Below are 20,970 nucleotides of genomic sequence, written 5' to 3'. Positions count from 1 at the left end.
TATTATTTAGTATTATTATTATCCAAACTTTATATCTTGTATTCCCTTCTCCTTGACACATTGGCTAGAACTTCTAGTACCATGCTAAGTATGAGACGAAAGCAAACTGCCTTGCCTTGTTCCTTCTTTTAGGGAGAAGGTGTCCAGTGTTTTGGTGCTAAGTGTAATGTTAGCTGTATGTTGTTTTTGTTTTTGTTTTTTTCCAGATGCTTTCATCAATGAGAAAATTTCCTTCTATTCCTCTTTGTCCTATTTCTTAGGTACTTCTCTAAAGAAATTAAAATCACATTGTGTATATTTTAAATTTTTTCCTTAATATGAGCATTTCCTTATTAAATTAAATAATTATTTAAATTTTTTTAAAAAAGTTTTTTTTATTTGACAGAGACACAGCGAGAGAGGGAACACAAGCAGTGGGAGAGGGAGAGGGATGAGCAGGGAGCCCGATGCAGGGCTCCATCCCAGGACCTTGGGATCATGACCTGAGCGGAAGGCAGACACTTAACACCCAGGTGCCCCTATTTTAAAATATTTTTAATATCTTTATAGTATCATAAGGATCTTTCACAGGCTCTTTAATGAGAGCAATTTTCTTTGCTGTTTAAATTTGTTACAGTGCCTTTATTTGTATTTTTTCTAATATAAATTTCGTGTATTTTAAAAAAACACCCATGGTGTGCAAATCAGAGGGAACAAAAAGGGTTTACGAATTGCATCTCTTTCTCTTTCCCATCCTCCCTTTCCCATGAAGCAGTCAGTGTTACTAGTTGGTTGAGTTTCTTCTCAGGACTCTTTTTTCCACAAACAAGCAAATACAGGGCGCCTGGGCGGCTAAGTTGGTTAGCTGGTTAAGCGTCTGCCTTTGGCTCAGGTCATGATCCCGGAGTTCCGGGATCAAGCCCCACATCGTGCACCCCACTCAGCAGGGTATCTGCTTCTCCCTCTGCCCCTCCTGCTGCTTTTGCTTGCTCTCTTACTCTCAAATAAATAAAATCCTTTAAAAAAAATACATGTGCATTTTTCTTTTTAATTTCACTCAACATATCATGGAGGTGACTTATGTCAGTACATAAGAATTCTCCTCATTAATTTTAAGGCTGTATGTATGTTGTTATATGTATGTATGTTCTGATGTATATCCAATATCTGTACATCTAACCTTTATATGTGACATGTTTGTAATATTAGAAATTTATTTGAGCACACTTATTGTTTCTAGATACGGAAATTGTTATGATACTTTGAAGCTAAAAATGTATTGATTGAGATTTGCTCCTTGATTAAAAGTGTAGCTCTTGGGGCACCTGGGTGGCTAATTCATTAAGTGTCTGCCTTCTGCTCAGGTCATGATCCCAGGGTCCTGAGATGGAGCCCCACATCAGGCTCCCTGCCCAGTGGGAAGTCTGCTTCTCCCTCTCCCACTCCCCCTCCTCCCACTCCTTCTCCTGCTGTGTCTCTGTCAAATAAATAAATAAATAAAATCTTTAAAAAAAAAGTGTAGGTCTTTAGCTTGTATTCTTTCCTTCACTGCCCTTGTGTGAGACATAGTTTGCCTTTCTTAGTGAGGAGTGGGTCAGGTGTTGTGTTACAGAGTTACAGAAGGGATGAGCTCACTTCTTGGGGGGCTGTGGAGGAAAGTGCATTAGACATTTAAGGAGGCAGTCTTTAAGGAATTCTCAGATTGAAGGGGCTAATAGTATAAACTGCTAAAACATGATAAATACAGTGACATAAAAAATGCATGAAACATAAAAGTAGTGCTTAAAAGATTATAAAATGAACACCTGTGTGACCCCATCCGAGTTGGGAAGTAGAATACTCTTGTACCTACGAGGCCTCCTCTGGCTCTGACTCCCTCCTCTGCCCCTGCTGGTAGCCACTTTCCTGACCGGTACAGTATTTGTGTTGATTGTATTAATAGCTTTATGACCCAATTATGTGTTCCTCAGCAGTGCAGTAAAATTGTGCCTGGTTTTGGGTGTTTTCCCCTGGTGGTTTTAGATAATCTGACCTTCTGTATCCCCAAGAGTGGTCTTGAGGAGGAAGAGTCCAAGAGGATGTGTAGGAAGTGAAGGGGCAAGGAATCCACACCTCTTGTCTTAATGAACTTTGGGGACATCAGTCTTACTATTGTATTAGGTGAATTTGAAATCTTTTTCATACCACGTGATGGAGCTGTGTCTTCACTGTTGCCAGGATTCTGGAACTAGCTCCGGTTGGTTCTTTGAAGTACTGCTTCTGAATCAGCATTTGCTGTGACCAGGAGATGGTCCAGCCTGGAGTTCTCTTTATGTGTCCGTTCCGTTCCTGCCGTGTTCCTCTGCTAGGCATTTTTAACTAACTGTGTTCATGCTGCAGTGCCCCTGTGGATTGCAGAAGAAAAAAAATTCCAAGATTCTTTCTTTTTGTTTTGTTTCGTTTCTTTCCTAAAATGTAAAAGTTATGGAGTTTAATCATGGACTTTAGTCATAAATGTCTGTTCCTCTCTCCCTTTAGCCACTTCAAAAGCTTGAGCAAATCGAGAGTTTTCCTTTTTTTGTGCAGAGCCCATTACATTTGCTAGAAAGATAGGTGGAGAGTGGCACTGTGGTCTGGATCATGCCTGATTTTTAAAAAAATTTTTATTTTTTAATTAACATATAATGTATTATAAGCCCCAGGGATACAGGTCTGTGAATCGCCAGGTTTACACACTTCACAGCACTCACCATAGCACATACCCTCCCCAGTGTCTGTAACCCCACCACCCTTTCCTTAGCCCCCTTCCCCCAGCAACCTTCAGTTTGTATCCTGAGATTAAGAGTCTCTTATAGTTTGACTCCCTCCGGATCGCATCTTGTTTCATTTCTTCCTTCCCTACCACCCAAACCCCCCATGTTGCCTCTCAAATTCCTCATATCAGGAAGATAATATGATAATTATCTCTCTGATGGACTTATTTTGCTCAGCATAGTACCTTCTAGTTCTATCCATGTCACTGCAAATGGCAAAATTTCATTTCTTTTGATGGCTGCATAGTATTCCACTGTATATACACACAACACGTATTCTTTATCCATTCATCTGTTGATGGACATCTAGGTTCTTTCCATAGTTTGGCTATTGTGGACATTGCTGCTATAAACATTCGGGTGCATGTGCCCCTTCGGATCACTCACTACATTTATATCTTTAGGGTAAATAACCCAGTGGTGTGATTGCTGGGTTGTCCATAGGGTAGCTCTATTTTCAACTTTTTGAGGAACCTCCCTACTGTTTTCCAGAGTGGCTGCACCAGCTTGCATTCCCACCAACAGTGTAGGGGGATTCCCCTTTCTCCACATCCTCGCCAGCATCTGTCGTTTCCTGACTTGTTAATTTTAGCCATTCTGACTGGTGTGAGGTGGTATCTCACTGTGGTTTTGATTTGTTATTTCCCTGATGCTGAGTGATGTGGAGCATTTTTTCATTTGTCCGTAGCCATCTGGATGTCTTCTTTGCAGAAATGTCTGTTCATGTCTTCTGCCCATTTCTTGATTGTATTGTTTGTTCTTTGGTTGTTGAGTATGATAAGTTTGTTATAGATTTTGGACACTAGCCCTTTATCTGATACCTCATTTGCCTTTATCTGTTATCTCGTTTGCAAATATCTTCTCCCATTCTGTCAGTTGTCTTTTGGTTTTGTTGACTGTTTCCTTTGCTGTGCAAAAGCTTTTGATTTTGATGAATCCCAGTAGTTCATTTTTGCCCTTGCTTCCCTTGCCTTTGGCGATGTTTCTAGGAAGAAGTTGCTGTGGCTGAAATTGAAGAGATTGCTGCCTGTGTTTTTCTCAAGGATTTTGATGGATTCCTTTCTCACGTTGAGGTCTTTCATCCATTTTGAGTCCATTTTTGTGTGTGGTGTAGGGAAATGGTCCAGTTTCATTTTTCTGCATGTGGTTGTCCAATTTTCCCAACACCATTTGTTGAAGAGACTTTTTTTCCATTGGACATTCTTTCCTGCTTTGTGAAAGATTAGTTGACCATAGTGTTGAGGGTCCATTTCTGGGCTCTGATCTATGTGTTCCATTGATCTATACGTCTGTTTTTGTGCCAGTACCATACTGTCTTAATGATGACACAGCTTTGAAATAGAGCTTGAAGTCTGGAATTGTGATGCCACCAACTTTGGCTTTCTTTTTCAACATTCCTTTGGCTATTCGAGGTCTTTTCTGGTTCCATATAAATTTTAGGATTATTTGTTCCATTTCTTTGAAAAAAAAATGATGGTATTTTGGTAGGGATTGCATTACATGTGTAGATTGCTTTAGGTAGTGTAAACATTTTCACAATATTTGTTCCTCCAATCCATGAGCACAGAACATTTTTCCATTTCTTTGTGTCTTCCTCAATTTCTTTCACGAGTACTTTATAGTTTCCTGAGTACAGATTCTTTCCCTCTTTGGCTAGGTTTATTTCTAGGTATCTTATGATTTTGAGTGCAATTGTAAATGGGATCGACTCCTTAATTTCTCTTTCTTCTGTCTTGTTGTTGGTGTATAGAAATGCAACTGATTTCTGTGCATCGATTTTATATCCTGACACTTTATTGAATTCCTGCATGAGTTCTAGCAGATTTGGAGTGGAGTCTTTGGGGTCTTCCACATAAGGTATCATATCATCTGCAAAGAGTGAGAGTTTGACTTCTTCTCTACTGATTCGGATGCCTTTTATTTCGTTTTGTTATCCTGATTGCTGAGGTTAGGACTTTTAGTACTGTGTTGAATAGCAGTGATGATAGTGGACATCCATTCTGTATTCCTGACCTTGGGGGAAAAGCTCTCAGTTTTTCCCTGTTGAGATTGATATTCGCTGTGGGTTTTTCATAGATGGCTTTGATGATACTGAGGTAGGTGCCCTCTATCCCTACACTTTCAAGAGTTTTGATCAGGAAAGGATGGGGTACTTTGTCAAATGCTTTCTCAGCATCTGTTGACAGTATCATATGGTTCTTGTTCTTTCTTTTTATTAATGTATTGTATCACATTGATTTTTTTTTTTTTTTTTTGCAGATGTTGAACTAGCCTTGCAGCTCTGGAATAAATCCCACTTGGTTGTGGTGAATAATCCTTTTAATGTACTGTTGGATCCTGTTGGCTAGTATTTTGGTGACAATTTTTGTATCTGTGTTCATCAAGGATATTGATCTGTAATTCTCGCTTTTGATGGGGTCGTTGTCTGGTTTTGGGATCAAGTAATACTGGCCTCATAAAATGAATTTGGAAGTTTTCCTTCCATTTCTTTTTTTTGGGGGGTGGGGCTGTTTCAGGAGAATAGGAATTAATTCTTCTTTAAATGCTTGGTAGAGGGCGCCTGGGTGGCTAAGTTGGTTAAGCCTCTGCTTTCGGCTCAGGTCATGATCTCAAGAGTCCTGGGATGGAGGCCTACATCAGGCTCTCTGCTCGGCAGGGAGCTGCTTCCCCCCCTTCTCTCTCTGCCTGCCTCTCTGCTACTTGTGACCTCTCTCTCTCTCTCTCTCTGTCAAATACATAAATAAATATAAATTTTAAAAATCTTAAAAAAAAAAAAAAAGTAAATGCTTACTAGAATTCCCCTGGGAAGCCATCTTGCCCTGGGCTCTTGTTTGTTGGGAGGTTTTTGATGACTGCTTTAATCTCCTTACTGGTTATTGGTCTGTTTAGGTTTTCTGTTTCTTCCTGGTTCAGTTTTGGTAGTTTATATGTCTCTAGGAATGCATCCATTTCTTCCAAATTGTCAAATTTGCTGGCATATAGTTGCTCATAATATATTCTTATAATTGTATTTCTTTGGTGTTGGTTGTGATCTCTCCTCTTTCATTCATGATTTTATTTATTGGGGTCCTTTCTTTTTTCTTTTTGATAAGTCTGGCCAGGGGTTTATCAATCTTATTAATTCTTCCAAAGAACCAGCTCCTAGTTTTGTTGATTTGTTCTGTTGCTTTTTTGTTTTGTTTTGTTTTTTGTTTCTATTTCATTGAGTTCTGCTCTGATCTTTATTATAATTTCTCTTCTCCTGCTGGGTTTAGGCTTTCTTTGTTCTTTCTCCAGCTCCTTTAGATATAAGGTTAGACTGTATACTTGAGACCTTTCTTGTTTCTTGAGAGAGGCTTGTATTACTATATACTTTCCTCTCAGGACCGCCTTTGCGGTGTCCCATAGATTTTGAACAGTTTGTGTTTTCATTATCATTTGTTTCCATGAATTTTTTCAATTCTTCTTTAATTTCCTGGTTGACCCATTCATTTTTTAGAAACATGCTGTTTAGTCTCCATGTATTTGGGTTCTTTCCAAATTTCCTCCTGTGATTGAGTTCTAGCTTCAGAGCATTGTGGTCTGAAAATATGCAGGGAATGATCCCAATCTTTTGATACCGGTTGAGACCTGATTTGTGACCCAGGATATGATCTATTCTGGAGAATGTTCCATGTTCACTAGAGAAGAATGTGTATTCTGTTGCTTTGGGATGGAATGTTCTGAATATATCTATGATGTTTATCTGGTCCAGTGTGTCATTTAAAGCCTTTATTTCCTTGTTGATCTTTTGCTTGGATGATCTGTCATTTCAGTGAGGTGGGTGTTAAATTATTATTACACAATATAATATATAATAAAAATTATTGTATTATTGTCTATGTGTTTCTTTGATTTTGTTATTAATTGGTTTATATAGTTGGCTGTGCCCATGTTAGGGGCATAGATATTTAAAAGTGTTAGATCTTCTTGTTGGACAGACCCTCTGAGTGGGATATAGTGTCCTTCCTCATCTCTTATTATAGTCTTTGGCTTAAAGTCTAATTGATCCGATATAAGGATTGCCACCCCAGCTTTCTTCTGATGTCCATTAGTATGGTACATTGTTTTCCACCCCCTCACTTTAAATCTTGAGGGGTCTTTGGGTCTGAAATAAGTTTCTTGTAGATAGCATATTGATGGGTTTTGTTTTTTTTATCCATTCTGATACCCCACGTCTTTTGATTGGGGCATTTAGCCTATTTACATTCAATTTACATACTATTGAGAGATATGAATTTAGTGCCATTGTATTGCCTCTAAGGTGGCTGTTACTGTATATTGTCTCTGTTCCTTTCTGGTGTACTACTTTTAGGCTCTCTCTTTGCCTAGAGGACCCCTTTCAATATTTTTTGTAGAGCTGGTTTGTCCTGGAAGCTTTTTATCTCTCCTTCTATTTTCAATGATAGCCTAGCTGGATATAGTATTCTTGGCTGCATGTTTTTTCATTTAGTGCTCTGAATATATCATGCAAGTTCTTTCTGGCCTGCCAGGTCTCTGTGGATGTCTGCTGCCAATTTAATATTTTTACCATTGTGTGTTACAGACTTCTTGTCCTAGGCTGCTTGCAGGATTTTCTCTTTGTCATGAACACTTGTAAGTTTTACTATTAGATGACAGGATGCGGACCTATTTTTATTGATTTTGAGGGGGATTCTCTGTGCCTCCTGGATTTTGATGCTCATTCCCTTTACCATATTGGGATAATTCTCTACAATAATTCACTCCAATATACCTTCTTCCTCCTCCTCTTCTAATTCTAATATTGTTTCATTTTATGGTATCACTTATCTCTCGAGTTCTCCCCTTGTGGTCCAGTAGTTGTTTGTCTCTCTTTTGCTCAGCTTCTTTATTCTCTGTCATTTGGTCTTCTATATCACTAATTCTCTCTTCTGCCTTATTTATCCTAGCAGTAAGAGCCTCCATTTTTTATTATACCTCATTAATAATTTTGATTTCAGCTTTGTTAGATTTTAGTTCTTTTATTCTCCAGAAAGGGCTTTTATTTCTCCAGACAGAGTTTCTCTAATATCTTCCATGCCTTTTTTGAGCCCAGCTAGCACCTTGAGAATCGTCATTCTGAACTCTAGATCTGACATATTACCAATGTCTGTATTGATTAGGTCCCTAGCCTTTGGTACTGCCTCTTGTTCTTTCTTTTGTGTTGAGTTTTTCTGCCTTGTCATTTTATCCAGGTAAGAATATATGAACAAGAGAATAAAATACTAAAAGGATGTCAAGGACCCCAGAAAAATTTGTGTTAACCAAATCAGAAGAAACCCCAGATTGTTGGGAGAAAATAGGGGTAAAAAGAAGTTCCAAAAAAAAAAAAAATTTAAAACAAAACTATATTTAAATTTATATTTTAAGAAAAATATAAATTAGACTGGTGAATAGAACAGAACCACCCCCTTGATTTTGGGTGTATTTTGGTCTCTTAGAAGAAACTACCTCCCAAAATTTTAAGGAAAGAAAAAGTTACATATATATATACAAAAATAAGGGTAAACACAATGAAGGGATGGAATAGGACTATAAAGATGAAAATTTTAAAAAATTCTAAAAAAGGAGTTAATAAGTTGGTTGGGAAAAGAATTAAAAAGATAGTGGAGAGAATTTGCTCAGGCTGGAGACTAGAACAAAGCTCTGTGCTAGATTTAGGGTATATTTTGATCTATTAGAGGAAGTTGTATCCCAAAAGTTTAAAAAAAAATTTTTTTCCTAGATTTTATTTATTTATTTGAGAGAGAGAAAGAGCATGAGAGCGTAGAAGGTCAGAGGGAGAAGCAGACTCCCGTTGGACCTGGGAGCCTGGACTTGATCCTGGGACTCACGGATCATGACCTGAGCTGAAGGCAGTTGCTCAACCAGCTGAGCCACCCAGGTGCCCTCCCAAAAGTTTTTAGAAGAAAAAACCTTATATGTATATAAAAAATTAAGTTAGATACAATGAAGGATAAAATATGACTATAATAATAAAGTTTCAAAAAAATTTTTTAAGAAAGGTATTGTTAAGAGAAACTAGTTAAAAATCGTTAAAAGAGGAAAGAGTAAAAGTTAAAAAAAATTAGTATAAGAGAAAAATAAAATTAAAAAGATTTACTTAACTTTGCAAGACTAAAGAATCATGGAGAGAAAGCCATGAATTCGATGCTTTGCTTTCTCTTCCTCTGAATTGCGATGTTCTCCTTGATCAGTGAGCTTGGTCTTGGCTGGATGTTTTTGCTGATCTTCTGGGGAAAGGGCTGGTTGTAGTGATTCTCCAGTGTCTTTGCCCAAGACAGAATTGTACCCCCCTGCCAGGGGCCAGGCTAAGTAATCTGCTGGGTTCTCAGGAGCTTTTGTCACTTTCTGTCCAGCTCTGGAGGACGGGAGTGAAAATGGTGGCCTCCCACCATCTGTAGGAGCCGAGAGCTCGGGGCCCCGCTGCTCAGTGGACCCTCGGTGAAAAGCTGTCAGTCCCTGTCTCCCTGGTCTCCGGCAGCACTCCGACTCACCCCGCCTGTGACCAAGCGTTTCTGTCTCTGGTATACAGCCCTGTTTGGAGTCTCTGAACCCAGCAGATTCCTGCTGCTCTGCACTTCCGGGGGGGAGGATGTCTCCCCAGATCTCCCACTTGTGGGGTCCCTGCTCAAAGAGTAGTGGCCAGACTGTGCCGGGGATCACAGTTTAGGGTAACCCTGAGCTGGGAGCTCTGTCTCTGTATCCGGCTTCCCCGCTCTAATACCTGCGAGCTCTGTGACGCTCAGACACCCCGATCCTTCTGTGACCCCACGGGACCTGAGGCCATGCTGTCCCCGTAAGGGCTCCACCCCTGCTTAGCTCCTGGAGTGATGTCCCTCAGTGGAGCAGACTTTTAAATGTTTGAATTTTGTGCTCCGTTGCTCTGCGCTTGCTGGGAGCCGGCCCCTCCACCCTGCGGTCTGTCTTCCCGACACTTCAGATTCACTTCTCCACCGGTCCTTCCTTTCAGAAAGTGGTCGATATTTCTGTTTCTAGAATTGCTGCTCCTCTTCTCTTTGATCTCCTGTTGGATTTGTTGGTGTTCAGAATGGTTTGCGACCTGATATCATCTCAGCCTGCTACGCCTCTGCTATCTTGACTCCTCCCCCTGCCCGATTTTTTTTTTTTTTAACATAATATTCTTTATCAAGAGGCCATGGAAACAGTTTTGTAGTTGAGTTATTTTCAAAGTTTTGTGATGCTTAACACCACAACCAAGTTTACATGCAGGGAATTAAAAAACCCAGTGAGGTTTCAGGAACAGTGCGCTATGTACGGTTAACTCTGACATGGTTTATTCTGTTCTAATTTCATTAAAAATAATATACTTTTAATGGTCTGCAGGATCCTGCAGTAGATCACTGCCTGCAGTTAAAAGGTTCCGTGATCTTCTAGAGGAGGTGGTTGAGGCTGGAAGATTAAATGGAGTTCGGCAAACTGGTGTCGGGGTTTGCAGAAGCACGGGCTTGGCCTCAGCCCTCAGCTCTGTCGAGGTGCCAGTGTCATGCTTGGGCCTCAACTTTCTATAAAATGGGAACGGCACTCCCTACCCTGGGGCTTTGAGGATTAGGTGAGAGAATGCCTGTATGGGAAACTTGACAGCACCCCTGGTGAAAGCAGCCGCTCTTCCTTGTTTCAGAACTTACTGGATTTTCTCTGACTGCTAGCCCAGTGCTGTCTGTACAGAGGGCACCATCTACCGTGACAGTTGGTGGCAGCGTTCAGTAAGGGAACGGGGGGGGGGGGGGGGAAGGGGGTGAACGGGGCGGGGGAGCATTGCTCAGTCAGTGTGCTCACCCTGTGGGATCAGTTCAGGTGACTGCTGTGGTCTGCGCGGGAAACACTCTGCTGGTTTGTTACAGGCGTGGAAACTGCCTACACTGCCAGGTGGTCACACTGCCTTCGGCGCAGAAGAGCTGGTCTTCCTCCCCTTGTTCCCCGGGCAAGAAAGAGGTTGATGCTGTGGGGGGAGGGAGTGAGCGTGAGTGTGTGTGTGAGTGTGTGTGTGAGATCCGCTCAGGGGAAGGCCACAGGGCACATTCTCCTGCCTGAGTCTTCTCTCTTCCTCCTCTCATAGTTCACATTTAAAATCGTTTTCCTCCCTTTCTACCCACCCCCTTCTAAATAGTGACCAGCTTTTATGTTTGGGAGAACAATCTGTCTATAAAAGGTATTGAATTTCTTTTATACATGAGAATTTAAGCAAGAAAATTAAATTCACATAAAGTGCCATGAAGAGAAATCTGTTCATTAACACACAGTGTTTTTTCTTCCAGTCTGTTTTCATGCATTTAAAAAAAAGGTAGTAATAATACTGTACATTCAAGGACCTTTGTAACGAAATTAAAAGCTGAACTGGTCAGATAGCTCGAGATGAGTAAGGTGGCAGGAGGGAGAAGGGACCGAGTTGTGGGGGAGACAGTGACCTCTTGCTGCTTCTGAGACTGAGGAGTGACCTCCAATTTCATCTGCCCTCTCAGGTTTTCTGGAACAAATAAGAAATTGACTTTAAAATGCTGCTATTTCTCCCTTGTTTGGCACGCACCCCTGAGGTCAGAAGAGCTGGTCTTTATGGGTGTCAGACTGCTGAAATTAATACCCCATCAGATTGGTGGTAGAGTTGTTGTTTGTTGTGGAATATGACAGCTGACTTGTTCCTAATGGTTCTGCCAGCCATATGTGTGCCAGCCAGTGCTTTCCAGCTGCTTTGGTTACCTCGACCAGTGGTCCCACCACGGTCCTGACAAGAACCTGGGCGTGAGGCAGGGAGTCACGTACCTTCCGCCGCAGCTCCTGGATCACACGTGTGCTCTGGAAATGGTGACCTGACCTGAAGCCGGTCCATTTTCTCTTTTCCCTACAGACTTTGAAGCCAGCTTCATAAGGCTGTTGGACAAAATAACTAATGGTTCTCGGATTGAAATAAACCAAACAGGTAAGCTCTCTTTTTTCCAGTTTCTGAAAGGACCCACATGTACTACTTAAATATTCCTCTACTTCTCATGCTTTTTGACTGTATAAATACTCAGGTGCGAAGAGCCAGTTTTCTGTCTGTGATACAGTTGTCCGGAGATGTATGTGAAATTTCCAGATGTAAGGGGTATGCACTTGAAGTCAGGAGAATGGAAATTCAGATCAACAAATAAGCACCTCCCCTTTTCAGCAACAAAAATACTTTACACCTAAAAATTATGCACAGCTTTTCAGAGTCCGTTTATTTATTTTGTTCCGATAAAATTTTATAGCATACTCTGGGAGGTAGTCGTATGTGCTGAATTATTATTATTATTTTTTAATTTATCTTTTAAAATAAATATGCACAGGGCGCCTGGGTGGCTCAGTCAGTTGAGCATCTGGCTTTTGGTTTCTGCTCAGGTCATGATCTCGAGGCTGTGAGACCGAGCCCTGCGGTCGCGCTCCGCGCTCAGCACACGGTCTGCTTGGCCTTCTTGCCCTCTACGTCTCCTTCCCCTGCCCAGCGCCCACATGCACATTGTCTCTCTCTCCAATGGAAAAAAAAAAATCTTAATAAAAAGCACAATTATATGTAAAAAATGTGCAAATCCCTTCCCCTGTTCCTCTTCTCGTTCTTCTTCGTTCCCTCTGAGGGACAGCCGCGGTCCTAGCCTGGGATGTGTGCTCTGGTCTCCGTCACAGGCCTTTGCTTGCATGCGCGCTTCCGGAGCTCAAGCTCTTCCCGGTGCGCCGCAGCCAGCTTCTTCACTGCCGTGCATGTCACAGAACGTCCCCTGCCAGGCAGACGCAGGCCCATCTCATATTCCAGTGGGCCTGCTAGACTATTCTGTTGTATGGAGGCGTGATAATTTATTTGACTGCTCCCTACTGGTAAATGTTTAGTTGTTTGTAGCTGTTTGTTAGCGCTTAGAAACTCATTTCTCAACCTTGTGTGGGAAACCGTGCAAACACTGTTGGGCTGGTCCATGAACTCTTGCGCTTCGCACGGGTAGTCCACAAAGGAAACTGTGCACTTTCTCATCCATTGGCTCTCTACGGTGTCCCTCCATCACGTGAGATTTACGGATCCATAGCTGCGTACGGCCCTACCCTACGGAGAGCAAGTTTCAGGCCCGAGACTTCAGGTGCCCTCTGTGACCTCTCATTCCTTGAGTGTTCCTTGATTGACTGACTTTGAAATTGCTGGAGATTTTTAAAAAATTTTAAATCAAAAAATTTTTTTTCAGCAATTTTTATCAGTGATTCAGAAGGTTCATAATTTTCTTTTAACATTTTATTTATTTGTTTGACAGAAAGACAACGAGAGAGGGAACATAAGTAGGGGGAGTGGGAGAGGGAGAAGCAGGCTTCCGCTGAGGAGGGAGCCTGGCTCGGGGGTCCATCCTAGGATCCTGGGATCATGACCTGAGCCAAAGGCAGATGGTTAACGACTGAGCCACCCAGGCACCTCCTCTGGTTTTTGTTTTTTTTTTTATTTTAATTTTTAATTTTTTTTTATTTTTAAAGATTTTGTATTTTTTAAGATTTAATTTATTTATTTGACAGAGACAGTGAGAGAGGAAACATAAGAAGAGGGAACCTGGAGAGGGAAAAGCAGGCTCTCTGCTGAGCAGGGACCTCCCCCCTCCCAATACCCCACCTCCATGTGAGGCTAGATCCCAGGACCCTGGGACTGTGACCTGAGCCAAAGGCAGATGCTTAACGACTGAGCCACCCAGGTGCCCTGTTCAGAGGGTTCATAATTTTTTTCTGGTCATATCTTCAGTTTAAATTGGGAAGTAAGACATTTTACATGATCCTGCTTCTGCCTCATTACCCCCTGTCCCACCAGAGCAGGAGCCTAAATTCTGATGATCTGACCAGTTTCTCACTTGGTTAATTTGTAGGCATAGATTTGCAGACTTTTATGATAATACAGTCCTCTTTTTTTTAATGAAACTCCAAATTTTAAAATTTTATGTAACTCCAAAGAACTGCTTTCCTTTTGAGTGACCAAACCCAGGTCTCTTTTCTCTAATGTTAAATTTATTGGTAAATTATGTTAATAGACAGTGGCAAAAGGTTTTGAGCAGCAACAATCCCTTGTCTACCTGTTTATGAACCCCCCAGTAATCGAGAATATTTTATTTTGCTTTTCCCCCTAATACGTATACCCAGTAAGAAACTTTGTGGATGTTACAAGTATGAGAAAGAGTGAATAAGAATAACAGGATTCCCACTAAAGCTATTCAGCAATTTTAAGATCTTTCCATTTGTTGCTATTAACTTAAAATAGCTACTTTTTTCTTTTCTTTTTTTTAAAAATAGCTCCTATTAACAGAGTTTAAGTGCCATCAAGTACTTGCCTTCTCTAGGAATCCTGCTGGTGGAGTATGCTTTATGGAAAATCTCATTTCAAGGGTCCGGAAGAAGCTGGTTGCTGGTGTGATGGTTTCAGCGTGTCATTCGTAAAGCCCCCACCTGCAGGCAGGGTGTGCTGTTGGAAGACCAGGGCGCCTGTTAGGATCTGTCCTCTGCTATGACTTTGGCAACTCGGATGCTTAGGGAGGGGTTTAATTTATTACCGTTTATTAAATTACACTCACAGTTTATTATTGTTACAGGGGCTTGACAGTAATGAGTCAGCTTTTGGAGTGAGGTGTGGGCTCTTAGGAATGGCATTTTGAACTTCTTGGATGCCCTTCTCAGACTTTCCCCTTGGGATTTACTGCCTTTGTTGCCTTTGTGACACCTAAGTGGTTTTTTTGTTTTTCTGTTTTTTTCTGTTGAATGTGGCTCTTCTTCCGGTGCAAGGAACGACCTTGTATTACCAGCCTGGCCTCCTGTATGGTGGGTCTGTGGAACATGACTGTAATGTCCTTCGTAGCATCGGCTACTACCTGGAGAGTCTTCTTTGCCTGGCTCCGTTTATGAAGCACCCGTTAAGAATCGTTCTGCGAGGAGTAACCAATGACCAGGTTGACCCTTCGGTGAGTAGTGAGTAGTTTTGTCTCTCGCAGCAACCCAGCGTTAGAGAAACAAGTTCCCAGTAAAGCACAGGTTTATTGCTGAGTGTCTTTGTTTTGTTCTTTACCTGGAGATTTAAACACTAATGACTCTAGGAAGCAGATGAGCCAAGACTTGAAATGACCAGATTCAGTGACGACTGCTTGCATTCATCAAGGTGCCTTTTGTTGTCACGTCTAAGAGCCGTTAGAGCAGAAGTGCAGTCTCGTCATAGTTGACATGAAATAGGCTCTATTGGCGCAAGTGCTCGAGAGTGGAATCTTCTTAAGGTCATGTGTTGGCTGCGGCTGGAAGGCAGCAGACCAGAATTTTGGACAGAAAATAATATCTCCTTGGCATTGCTGTAGCATAATCTTGACTTAACTTGGGTTTTAATCATAAATTTTAGGGCTTCTTCCAAGAAGAGTTTGCAGATTTAGAAAATGGGCAAGGGCAGGGAAGGTGTATGTGAACTTGGATAGTTTGTGGGCAAGCAGCTGCTGCTTCTTTTTTTTTTTTTTTTTTTTTTTTTTATTTGATAGAGATCACAAGTAGGCAGAGAGTCAGGCAGAGAGAGGAAGGGAAGCAGGCTCCCCGCCAAGCAGAGAGCCTGACGCGGGGCTCGATCCCAGGCCCCCGGGATCATGACCTGAGCTGAAGGCAGAGGCTTTAACCCGCTGAGCCACCCAGGCGCCCCTGCTTCTTTTTTAAAAGATTTTATTTACTTATCTGAGAGAGAGTGAGAGTAAGAGAGCATAAGCAGTGGGGAGAAACAGATGACGAGGGAGAAGCCTGAGCTGAAGGCAGACGCTTAACTGACTGAGCCACCCAGGCGCCCCAGCAAGCTTCTTATTCAGCATCCTAACTTTCCTGCATGTGTGGGGAGGATAGTTTGTTATACACATGGGATCCGTAGCTGTCTTAGTGCCCTTCTAGGGTGGATTTTGTCGTATGTGCATGTGTGTGTTCGTCTGTGTGTGAGAGAGAGAGAGGGACAGATGAGAGCAGTTTTGGCCAGTCCTGCCTTGTACTTCTCTTGTGTGGGAGGAAGGATCCCCACCTTTCAGTTCTTTGCTGGCCACAGAAGATATCGTAAAGCTGAGGGACACGAGGTGAAATCCTGACCAAGGACACTTGCCTTCATCTATACTGATACTGGACTGGGACCACTGAGGGCATGGCTCTGAGGCAGAGTGTGAAGTGTGCAGCTTTCCTAACCAGAAAAGGCCAGTTAGGTGATGCAGTGGGGCCACTGGTATTCACTAAGACATCTGCTAAGGTACAGACCTAGTTAATGTGTTGCTAGGCACTGAAAGACTCAATTCTCAGTTCTTGGGAATTCAGACACATAAACCCTTTTCTTAGGATCCTGAAGATCTGAAATTCTCAGTTGTAAAGGAATATTGCATTAAGTGTTTAGATTTTTTTTTTTTTTTAAGATTATTTATTTATTTATTTATTTGACAGAGAGCGAGATCACAAGTAGGCAGAGAGGCTGGCAGAGAGAGGAGAGGAAGAAGCAGCTCCTTGCGGGGACTCGATCCCAGGACCCTGAGATCGTGACCTGAGCCAAAGGCAGTGGCTTAACCCACTGAACCACCCAGGCGCCCAAGTGTTTAGAATTTAAAGATTGATTTATTTACTTTAGAAAAGGAATGGTGGGGGAGCAGAGGGAGAGGGAGAGATAGAATCCCAAGCAGACTCCTTGCTCAGTGCAGAGCCTGACATGGGGGCCCCATCTTACTCCCCTGCGATCATGACCTAAGCTAACACCAAGAGTTCGGATGCTCAACCGACTGTTTCACCCAGGTGCCTCCCCCGCCCCCCTTTTTTTTTTTTAATTTTTATTTATTTATTTGACAGAGATCACAAGTAGGCAGAGAGGCAGGCAGAAAGAGAGAGGAAAGCAGGTTCCCTGCTGAGCAGAGAGTCCGATATGGGGCTCCATCACAGGACCCTGAGATCATGATCTGAGCTGAGCCACCCAGGCGCCCCTCTCTCCCCCCCTTTTTAAAAGGATTTATTTACTTAAACTGGTTAGAATTTTAAGCTAATTTCAGATGATTGGTTTTTTCCCTGCATTTTCTGAAGATTCTAGGAAACTACCTTTCAGTTAAAACTGTGAGAGGAGGCCTCTGGACTTATAGAATGGAGTGGCGGCGGCAGAGCCTTGCATGTGGGGAAAAGCTCTGAAGCCTACAGTAAACTTGGACAGTATATGTCTTAGTTTTCTACTTTTTTTTTTCTTTTTGCTATAATTGCTAATAATTTTAAAAGCTGTTTTTACTGGCATTATTAAAAAAGTTTTTGGGTTTTGTTTTTTTTTTTAAGATTTTATTTATTTATTTGACACAGAGAGAAAGATCACAAGTAGGCAGAGAGGCAGGCAGAGAGAGGGGGGGGAAGCAGGTTCCCTGCTGAGCAGAAGAGCCCAATGTGGGGCTTGATCTAGGACCCTGACCATGACCTAGGCCAAAGGCAGAGGCTTAAACCACTGAGCCACCCAGGCGCCCCCAGTATTTTTTTTTTAAGATTTTATTTATTGGACAGAGAGAGCGCACGCACAAGCAGCGGAAGGGGCAGAGGGAGAGGAAGAAGCAGATTTCCCGCTGAGCATGAGCCCAACACAAGGCTTGATCTCAGGATCCCGGGATCATGACCCGAGACAAAGGTAGACACCTAACCGAATGAGCCCCCAGGCGCCCCTTGCATGCAGAGTATTTAGAAGAAAATCTATTTTTGAATGTTGCAGAGCTCTCTGCTTTCGCTAGCTGCTTTGCTGAAATGACCTTGGTTAGTTCCTGGCTCCAGACCAGGATAAAATAGATACACCTAATCCTGGATGAGAGTAACTTCTAAAGCACATGGCTTCGTCATTTCAAGCTTTCTCTTGAATATATGGCTCCCCTGATTCATGTCCATTCTGCACACGCAAGGACAAATTCGAAGAGTTCCCTTCTGGAACTCAATCTCGTGAGGTGGACAGTTAGGGAGATGACAGGGTCACTCCTGTCAGGTACAAGCGAAGTGCTGAGGGCTAGGGAGGGTTTTCTAGGGAAGGCAAGCCAGAGTCAGTCTCAGATTTTAGGAAGATAAGGATGAATTGAGAGGCTTCAACTAGATTGAGCATTATGGGCATGGACGTGAAAAGGAGGGGACAGATCTGATGGACATTGTGGAGTGAGACACTTCTTGATTGACAGCCGATCGGAGGTGGGATAGAAGGAAGTTGTTATAAATTACACCAGGATGTCTGTTCTTCACTGAAAGGGTAGTGTGGAAGGATAGAGATCAGATAGCTTTTGACACAGGGAAGAGGAAAATTGTGGTAGGATGATGGATGATGTGTTTAATTTTGATCCTCTTCCTGGGATATTGGCAGGAAGTTGACATGGACATGTTCAGTTGGCAGTTAGAAATTACTGTCTTACGCCTCAGAGGTAGGTCATAGGATCTTACCCATTGATAGTTAAGTCCCCTGGAGAATGACATTGACCGGTGCTAACGTTGAACAGTGGTAGCTGTTTGAATTAATCCTACAGGTGTTCTCCCTCCGACTTGGACAGTGTGGTGGTGGTGTGTGTATTTGAATCAGTGGTTCATGTTTGAGACCCCAGATTTTATGTTATAATAAGTTGATGTGGCTGCTCTGAGTGGCCATCAGTGGGACCTGCCTGGTGCTGCCCTCTTCGGATAAATCGTGAGCTCTCTGGATGGATACAGATCTTAGTGGGCCTCATGATTCATTACAATTCCCTTTTTGGCCTCTGGGGGCCACATGGTTCCTGAGACTGAGAACAAAGGAAGAAGAGGAAATGAATGTTTAAAGTGTGAGTCGGAGAAGAAGGCCTGAGACCGTGACCATGGAGATCGGGGTTGAGTTCTGAGAAGTGGGCGATGACTCACAGACTCAGACTTGACTGGAGCTCCCTTCGAGCTGGGCAAGGAGAGTCACTGGGCAGCGAGTTGTGCTGACCTTTGAGAGAATGGTGTCATTGGACTATAATGACAAGCATGGTTGAGGAATGAGTAGCAAATAGAACTGTGGAAACCTGGGAGATTCTTCTAGAAGGTTAGATAGGATGATTCTTTTTTTTTTTTTAATTTTATTTATTTATCTGACAGAGATCACAAGTAGGCAGAGAGGCAGGCAGAGAGAGAGGGAAGCAGGCTCCCCGCCGAGCAGAGAGCCCAATGCAGGACTCGATCCCAGGACCCTGAGATCATGACCTGAGCCGAAGGCAGCGGCTTAACCCACTGAGCCACCCAGGTGCCCCTAGATAGGATGATTCTTTAAGAACTGAGTTTTTGTTTGGAGTTTGTTTGGTTTGGTGTGGTTTTTGTTTTCTGAACGAGGGGAAGTTTGATTGTGTTTGTGGGCAGAGGTGATGCTGTAGTGGAGAAGGGAACAATTAAAATGAAAGGAGTGGGGGTGTTTGTAAGGCTGACTTCAACAGTTGGAGGGCGAGGGTCAACAGTGGAAGTGATGGGGTGAGCCTTGTGCGAGAAGAGGGACATTTTCCCCTCGGGACAAAAGGAAGGGAAGTGGGGACAAATTTTGAGGAGGAGCAAAGTTCAGGAGGTCTCCTCTGATTCTCAGTAATTCTGCATCAGAGCCGCGGGTCAATAGGCAAGTGAAGATTCCAGTCTTTCCCCTCCTGGGAGGGAAAACAAAGTTCAGGTCCATGTGCTGTGTGCTGGGCACTCTTCTGGGTGAACCTGTGTTCGTGTGTGTGCATCCCTACTTATTTAATTCTTACACCAGCCCTGTGAGGTGAATGTTCTTACCATCATTTCAGACAAGGTAGCTGGGAGCAAGTTTCTGCCCTTATTCTTTTTGGCTTAGATCTGGTCACATTTCTGTCTGTTGACTGATTGATTGGACCGAGGGATAATTAAGGCCTTTGCTCTCAGGAGCCACCTGGGTTGGACTTTTGCCTGTCATCACAGAGTTACAGCTCCGTTTTTCTTAAGCAGAACTTGCAGACTGTCCTCTCTGCTAACGTTAGTGTGGAACCAGGGGAGTGTGTCCCATCTAGCCCTTCACTACGCAGAAAGCACCCAAGGCCCTGGGGATGTGGGGGAGTGTCCAGGTGTCACTTAAACAGCGGGTTTAAGAGGCAGAGGGGGACTGCTTTTCCTAGTCCCACAACCACGTTGCCGGTCCTTTGTGTCAAACAGAGAGTGAGTCAGGAGACCAGACCACACCTCGGGTTCTGCTTCTCGCTGACCTTCAGAGTCCATTTGACCTTGTCCTTTTGACTCCAAGCACAAGTAGGCTGAGCCTGGCAGTGATGCACCATTTTCCTCGCCTGTCTTTCCCTGAGGAGGGCTGGTGGGCGCCTGGTTCCTGGGAGTCGTGCCATCAGAGCAGCCTATATCCGTGCGTCCCCCACTTTTCCCAGAGTCTGATTTGGCCTTCTCCCCAGTTCCCTTCATTCTGGTCTACACCGACTTCTCTGTTCTGGCAACCCCAAATGCGTATTTTAAGTTTTTAATGTGTGTTTAGCTGCAATATTTAATGAAATTAGCTAATCTTTAGTGAGTTTTCCTCGTAGCTGCTTCTGCCCCACCTGAGCCGTTGTGAACATGTTCTAGGCTTCATAGTCATTTCTGCCTCTGGTTCGTTTTGTGGTATCAGAATACGTAGTCGGGGCCTGTTCTGTGCTAAGGAGCCTTCCTGGAATATCATTCTGCTAAATCTTACCTTGTTAGAGTCGGTAGCAGCTTGTAGACAGGCTGAGCCTCTTACCTCAGAGACAAGGAAGTTCAGATGTTTGGGATTTTCTGACCCGAGGCCACACCGCTAACTGGAGGCAGAGCCTGGACCACGACTGGACTGTTCCTTCCGTGCCATGCTCACGCTGCCTGTCCTCGCTGCCAGCGGATGGGGTCAGCCCCTGCAGACCGAGGAGCAGCTCTGTTGCGTCGGGAGCAAATAAGGGAGTAATTTTCCTTTCCAAGTTGCTGTTGAGTCAACGTTCACTGATTGGTTAGCTGGCCTGATTTGAATGTCATCCTACTCCCTCTGCAGATAAGTAAGCAGAGGACCTGAGGCTTCTCAGTAGCCCCAAAGGAAGAGACATAACAGAAACATTTGGCATAGCCTTGCCGTTAACTGTGGGTATTGTCATCAGAGTCTGGGTCTGTGCTGCTCCTGGAGTTTGTGGCAGCCCGTCCCTGTCTGCGCCCTCCACACCCCCCCACCGTGGGCTCA

The 20,970-nt window shown here is 43.2% G+C and overlaps 1 protein-coding gene across 4 annotated transcripts in view; it reads left to right on the top strand.

The window, feature by feature from the left end:
* RCL1 (RNA terminal phosphate cyclase like 1) overlaps positions 1-20,970 on the top strand; it is a 64,528-nt gene that overhangs the window by 9,323 nt on the left and 34,235 nt on the right. For 2 of the 4 annotated variants that reach the window (XM_082694315.1, XM_082694316.1), the window contains exons 2-3: positions 11,656-11,727; positions 14,562-14,737. In XM_082694315.1, coding sequence (XP_082550441.1) covers positions 11,656-11,727; positions 14,562-14,737 — 248 coding nt within the window. The remainder of the gene's footprint in view (positions 1-11,655; positions 11,728-14,561; positions 14,738-20,970) is intronic. The other 2 variants (XM_082694317.1, XM_082694318.1) reach the window with 1 other exon arrangement.

Source organism: Mustela nivalis (assembly GCF_964662115.1).
Source record: "Mustela nivalis genome assembly, chromosome: 13".
NCBI lineage: Eukaryota > Metazoa > Chordata > Mammalia > Carnivora > Mustelidae > Mustela > Mustela nivalis.
The sequence above is the reverse complement of the archived record's forward strand: the minus strand, read 5'-3'. Positions and strand labels throughout refer to the sequence as shown.